The 7,020-nt window shown below is 38.8% G+C and overlaps 1 protein-coding gene across 2 annotated transcripts; it reads left to right on the top strand.

Annotated features, from left to right (window-relative positions):
• The first annotated feature begins 1,775 nt into the window (after positions 1-1,775).
• Positions 1,776-6,320, top strand: LOC120016466 (FHA domain-containing protein PS1). 2 transcript variants are annotated; one of them, XM_038869253.1, is made up of 7 exons: positions 1,776-2,155; positions 2,450-2,739; positions 2,848-2,934; positions 3,520-5,016; positions 5,119-5,254; positions 5,368-5,753; positions 5,847-6,320. In XM_038869253.1, the coding sequence occupies exons 1-7, from the start codon at positions 1,861-1,863 to the stop codon at positions 6,078-6,080; spliced, it is 2,925 nt and encodes a 974-aa protein (XP_038725181.1). In that variant the 5' UTR covers positions 1,776-1,860; the 3' UTR covers positions 6,081-6,320. The 2 variants fall into 2 exon arrangements, with proteins under 2 accessions (XP_038725181.1, XP_038725180.1); XM_038869252.1 differs by having other exon boundaries at positions 3,520-5,034.
• The last annotated feature ends 700 nt before the right edge of the window (positions 6,321-7,020 follow it).

Below are 7,020 nucleotides of genomic sequence, written 5' to 3'. Positions count from 1 at the left end.
CTAGGCTTACACAACAAATAAAAATAACTCATGAAAATATGGAAATAAGAAAATGAGAAACCCCTTGATGCTGACCGAGAGTCTCTCCTCTCCGTGTATCTCCTCTTCTTCAGTGTTGCCTTGTGTTAATTCCGTCCCTTTTCTTCTCTTCCTAGGTCTTTATTTATAGGAAGTTAAGAGCTATCCATTCGTTGAGAATTTAAACGAAATTTAATTGAAGTGGATGGAAGTCTTGCATGGGAGTGATGGAGGCTATGTATGGTCGACCATGTCAGTGTACGAAGATGTCGCCATAAATGTAGAGGGAGTAATGATGTAAGTGAAGATGGTGATAGTCGGTGATGGAGAAGATATGGTGAGGTTTAAATGAGGTGCTTGTCAATAAACAAGGGAGTGTTGCACATGGAAAATGCACTGTGGAGATGATGCTGATGCATGAAATGATGTCAAGAAGAGATATGCATATATGTGTATGTATATATGTATAGGTGGAAATGGTAATGGTTTTGACAAATCATGTGATGGCTTTTGGCAAGTGGCTAAACTTGGGCTAGTGATCCAAATTCAAGTGATGGGCTTCCAAATGATAATCAAGAAATGGGTCAAGATGGTAGTGGACACAAGCAAATGGGCTATTCAAGAAATGGGCCAGCAAATGTTGAACATGGATTGATATGAATTGGGCCTGAAAATATAAAAACCAATATAAAGTGATTAAGAATGATATTTATACTTTAATGTTGTAATAATCACTTTAAACACTAATTATGTGACAAATGCATTAATAATTCATTATTAAAAGTGTACATTTTTTGCACTTATCATTTTATTTGAAGGGTACGATATAATTATAGATGCACAGGGGTGTAATTGACAATAGGGCAGCTATTGAAGGCAATTCAATAAGGGTATTAAGTACTTAACCGCTATGGCGGTTTATGTAATTTGTGGCCATTGAAAGATTTTATGCATTCCAACTCAGATGCTCAAAGACTAAATATTTCATTTTAGTACTTAGTGTTTGAAAATGTTACCTTGGGCAGATTTTACAAGGATTTCTGGTATTAACTCATTAATGTAACACCTAAAAAAATGTTAAATTATATAAAAAAATAACTATATTCAACCTCGGATAGAAGATAAAAAACAAATTTCAAACTCATGAAGAGTTTACATATGAATATCAATTTGTAGTACCCTATTTCGGTCCAGCTCGAGTAGTAACCTTACGACTAAAAGCATTACTCGAAGAAATGCTCACTCAGAAGTTTCAAGGTTTTGGTTTGGTCCACAACAAGTTAGGTCCATACGAGTGCAGTCTTATTCGAATGTTTTCTATGTCTTTGCTTCCAACATCATTTTTTTTTTTACACTTTGGGCATATAAAAATGATAAAAATATGGAACATCATCACTTCAGTGCCACAAAATTTATTCCAGTGTCGGAGTGAGGATGCCTAAAAATGTTCTCATATTTAAGTGACCATAATTGAAAATTTTGAAACAAAAGTGAGCGAGATGAAAAGGGTAGTATTTTTTACACTCTCAAAGAACATAATTGTCAAAATAACGACTCTCTTTTAGAGAGAAGATAAATAACAGATAATAATTTGAACAAAATAATTTTTAAAATTCTCAATAAAATTCCAAGATTGTTAGTAATAAAACACCGTTAATTGCATAACGGATGGACCCCTCTCGTAACGCCCCCGTTATAATAATATTCCAACGGGCAACGGTAACATTTTTCAAAAATTTCAAAATCACAATCAAAAATTCCCTTGCCTTCTCCAAACAAACAAAGCCCCCAGGACCGCACCTGCTCTCTCTCTCTCCCTCTCTCCCTGACTCAAGAAATTCAATGGCGGACAAGGAAGAGCAGATGATCCCGGTGCTTACGGTCCTAAAGAAAGGTGCGATTCTCAAGAACATCTTCCTCGTTAACAAACCACCGCCGCCGGAGATTTCTAGGTCTGAATCCGTCGCGTACACTGGAATTTCTGAAAATCTAGGTGAAGAAACTGAAGAGATCTTGATCGTTGGCCGACATCCAGACTGCAATATCGTGTTAACACATCCCAGCATCAGCAGATTCCACCTTCAAATCCACTCGAATCCTTCCTCGCAGAAACTCTCTGTTGTTGATTTATCTTCGGGTAACTTCATTTCTCTCTCTTTTACAGTTTCCCTTTCACGTAATCTTACTTTACGCTGTTTATTGGTTTTCTTGTTTTCTATTTTCGTTGAATTTCTTGTGTTTGTTCTTGATTCAAACCACTGGCCACTCCACGCTGTTCCGTCTTCTTTTCAGACTTATCGATTTTTCTAGTGGTGTGATCCCTCCGGGTCTTGTTGAGTCCCTATCATGTTCTCGTACCTTAATTTTCTTTTTAGTCCTTCAATCGCACTTTAAGGGTTTGTATTCTTGATGTGTCACCGTTCTTGTGTAGTTCATGGCACCTGGATTTCGGGAATGAGGATCGACCCCGGGGTTCTTGTGCAACTTCGTGAGGGTGACACAATAAGGGTTGGTGGGTCAACCAGGGTCTACAGATTGCATTGGGTTCCTCTGTACCGTGCTTATGATATGGAAAACCCATTTATGTCACCACTGGACATGTCATTGACTGGAGAGAAAGAAGAAGAAGAAGAAGAAGAAGAAGAAGAAGAAGACGAGGAAGAAGAAGAGAAAGAAGGAAACACGGTGGTTGAAGGAGGGAATGAATTTGCAATGTTTCATGTGAGATTGTCTGCTTTTATTAGTGCTTTATAGAATGTTCACAAGGTGTTTGTGTAATTGCTACTGTTATTTTTCTTTTTCTAATTCCTTCTATGGTCCACAATGTAGGATGAGAAGTCTCTGCTCCTCCCAGACAAAGATGTTGCAGGGTCAAATATCTTGATAATCGAAGGAACAGAGAATGTTAATTACAAGGTAAGAACTTATGGTTAAAGATGGCATAGAATTACTTTACATTTAAGCCATTGTTTCGACGGGTCACTTGACTTGTGATTCTTGGTGATTTTTTTTCCTTTTTTGGTTGAGTAAACTTGTTGGTGTGAAAGCGGAAGTCTCACTGTTCCAAAAGGCTGAGAAGACATGTCTGGTGATAATAAATATAGAATGTTTCGAAATTTTTGCTTGGTTTTTGTTCCTGTTGTTTGAATGATATCTTGAGATTTCTCTGCCACTTGAGAGTAAACTTGTTGGTGTCAAAGCGGATGTCTCACTGTTCCAAAAGGCTGAAAAGACATGTCTGGTGATAATATATATAGATTGTTTCGAAATTTTTGCTTGGTTCTGATGTTTTGCTCTTTGTTCCTGTTGTTTGAATGATATCTTGAGATTTCTCTGCCACTTGAGAGTAAACTTGGTGTGAAAGCGGAAGTCTCACTGTTCCAAAAGGCTGAAAATACATGTCTGGCGATAATATATATAGCATGTTTAGGAATATAGTTGGGAAAATGTGTATTGACGTACTACTTGTACAAATTACATATTAATCACTGGGTTATGCAGGGTATGTCAGCTACATGTGAAGACATTCAGTCATTAGATATGACTTTGGAGGGATTGGAGTTACTGTTTTCTCTCCAGGATTCAGAATCATGTGTGAAGAAAGTGATACCATCTGCACCTTTGCTGGGAGAAAGCATGAACTGTGATGCATTTTCGGCGCAAGAAGAAGGTGAGAGCCCATTACAAAATGATCATCAGGTGAGGAATATCATGAGCACTGGTTTTGGGACTTCTCGAACTGATTTGAATACTTCATCTGCGCCTGTCGAGCAATTCATTTGTGAGAGCAAAAATCAAGAGGTCAACAAAGATAACCAGATCCCAAAATATCATCCTGTGGCTGAAGTAATATCAGCTGAAGAAAGCATGGATGAACCCATTATAGGAACTGAAAGTAGAATCGATATCACAAACTTGGATTCTTCACTCTCTATGAAAGAAGCTGAATCGCATGAAGCGGAAGAAACACATGAAGCAATAAAAGAAATGGGTGTTTTGAGAGAAGACTTTGCTTTGCCAGTTGAGCAAGTTCCGTCAGAGGCCAAAACTGAAAAATCTAACAAAGAAAACCAGACCCCTCAATCCCTCTCGCTATCGCAGCCGCTTCTTGAAAGAGGAAATCAAGAAAGCTCCACTGGTGCTCGGAAATTGAACCTCCTGGTAGGCCTGAGCTCTTCTGATGCTGAGGAAAATGACTGCAATTTGGCAACTGAAATACTGGAAGAGGCTGGAAACCAGAGCGCCCTATCAGCAGACCTCGGAGGAATAAAATTTGAGAGCCCCTCCTATGTGACCCTTTCAACAGACCCTGTGAACTTCGCTTTTTCTGTTGGTGAAGCTATATCAGAGATTGTAGATGACAAAGAAAGTGAGGCCGCCCAAACTCCTGTTGCAGCTGGACTATCTGAAGTAGAAAACAGGAAATGCTCTGCAGGATCAGAGAAAATATCTAGCTTGCGTAGCATGAGGTTGACAAGAGGTAAACTTGCTTCTGTTGAAATCCAAACATACGGGAAAGGAAAACAGATCATAGATGCTGGCATCGATAGCGAAGTTGAACTGCAAAATATAGATGTTGAAGGTAAACCAATAATGGAAGCTCAGCCTTTCAGTTTAGAGGGGATAATTGAAGAAATTTTAACCCCAGAAAAGGAAAATTTAACCCCGGACACTCTTCTGCTCAAGTCTCCGAATAAGAAGGGTAATCTTGAATCAACATCCTCTTCAAAGGTTGCAATTAGCCTCAATCTTCAACATGAAAAGTATGACATGATAACTTTCTCAGACAAAGAGAACGAGACACCTAAACTCCAGCATCAGAAATCAGCAAAACGCACCTCTAAAATTCAAGAAAAGAAGAATACGGTAATGAAGAGAAGAGTGGAACGGGTGCCATTGCAACCTTTAACCGCAGGCAACAGCAGACTTGAATCTTTGGTCTCCATTATTGCTGGAAGCAGCAGCGAATCTGTTAAGGGTATTCAAAAAGTCGAGAAAGTAAGTTACATGATTTTGGTAAGTTAATCAGGAAAACATTTATTTATAGGAGATTAAAATAGGGCTTTTGGATAGGCAAGAAAACTGAATTTCTGTTTGCAGAAAAACCCTGCTGGAGGAGGAAAGAGGAGATGGACTATGGTAGCAGACACTACTTCTCTTCTAGAGAAGGGTGCTAGGAAGTCATTACAGCTTTTGCAAGGTCTTAAAGGGACTCAGTTGATTATTCCAAGAATGGGTAATTGTGTCAAAAAACTTCTTTTTTCATTTCTGGCCCGATTTCAATTATGATTGTAATTTTTTCCTTCAATCATCATCCTTGCTAATAATTGCCGACTCTTATAACATCAGTCATTAGGGAGCTAGATTGCTTGAAGAGATGCAGTATCTTCAGAAGAACAGAAGCTTCTTCTGTGTTAGAATGGATTGAAGAGTGCATGTTCAAAACAAAATGGTGGATTCACGTCCAGAGCTCAGTGGAGGAGGGATGGCCAGTTGCTCCAACCCCTCCTGCTTCTCCTCAGCCTCATTTCAGCGAAGGCGGTGGTGGGTTCTCTTGTGGGACAACAAGCTCAGTGCCATTTTCTATTCACGGAAGCTTAATGAACATTGTTTCACCCACCGCAGAGGATCATATCCTTGACCACGCTCTTCATATCAGAAAAATGAAGAATGATGGACAGGAGGTAGTCCTTCTAAGCAACGACATTACATTGAAGATCAAAGCTATGGCAGAGGTGATACTACTGCTTCTATAACTGTCCTCTCCTTTTCTCTTTCTGTCTCTCAGACAAAATCGTAAGTTTGGATATTCATTACATTTGTTGCAGGGTTTGATCTGTGAGACAGCCCAGGAATTCCGAGACAGTCTGGTGAATCCCTTCTCTGAAAGGTTCTTGTGGTCTGGAAGCTCTCCTAGGGGCCACACTTGGTCTGTCTTAGACGATGTAGTTTTGAAGGAGAGATACTGTCGATATCCTTTCAAGAAATCGTCCAAGGGAGAAGGTGCAAAGGGTTTGAAACTTATTCTGCTCCATAATTCTCATTATGGACAGATGAGTTAGAGGTTTAGGGTTTCCAACCATGTAAACTGTATTCCCAAAGCATCATGACAAGCCAGATGATTCTCTAGATTCATCAAATCCATTTGGAAGTTGGAACAGAGAGCAACATGTCCAAAGAGCTTGTCTTGTCTCGAGAATGTTGTGCCACAGGAATAAAATCCATTTGTTCGTGCCACAATGCTTCTCATATGATTTCAGATTTGCAAGAATAAAGTACTTCTTGGTGTTGCATCTGCTACATATCAAGCTTTTGTGACAATGAGTTCTCTTTTAATGGCTTTTGACACACAGAGTAATAGTCCTTGAGAGGCTGAAACATTTTCTATAACCTTTTGGATCAAACATAAAACATAAATAGAGTTTTATGCTTATTAATGCAATATTTATAGTCATTTTAGAAAGGTTATAATCATCATTATCATAATTGATTGGAAATAATAAGCTATTTTAGTTCCAAGATTAAAATTAGACTCGCCATATCAATGCCCCTATATTTATATTTGGAAAGAGTAGGCAGATCTAAGTATCTAAAAGTTTAAACAAAGCACCACTACGGCACTAATATATCATTTAAGCAATGACATTTGTTGTTATCACACAAGGTATATTGGCGACACAAATTTTCGAGTCCAGATTCAACAATCAATTCTCCTCACTGATGACCTCCACATTTTACTGGAGTTCCTGACGTATCAAGATGGTCGGCTAGCTGTCATGAAGTAATTGTTTGGCTGCTCTTCGATGACTTGCTCAAAAGTGGCGAGTTCTAAGACCTAGATTTACCTGGCACGGAGGCCCTCTTTTGGATTGACCTATGTAATTCAGTTCTAATAAGAAAATATCTTCTTTCTCCCTGATTATTAGGAGAGTTTCCTAGGGGTGAATCCCTTCTCTTTCTTTACAGGTAGGAGTTTGATTTTCTTAGAACTTTTAGGTGTTT

Source organism: Tripterygium wilfordii, chromosome 15 (genome assembly GCF_013401445.1).
Source record: "Tripterygium wilfordii isolate XIE 37 chromosome 15, ASM1340144v1, whole genome shotgun sequence".
Taxonomy (NCBI): domain Eukaryota; kingdom Viridiplantae; phylum Streptophyta; class Magnoliopsida; order Celastrales; family Celastraceae; genus Tripterygium; species Tripterygium wilfordii.
Note: the sequence above shows the minus strand (reverse complement) of the source record. Positions and strands in the feature narration are given on the sequence as shown.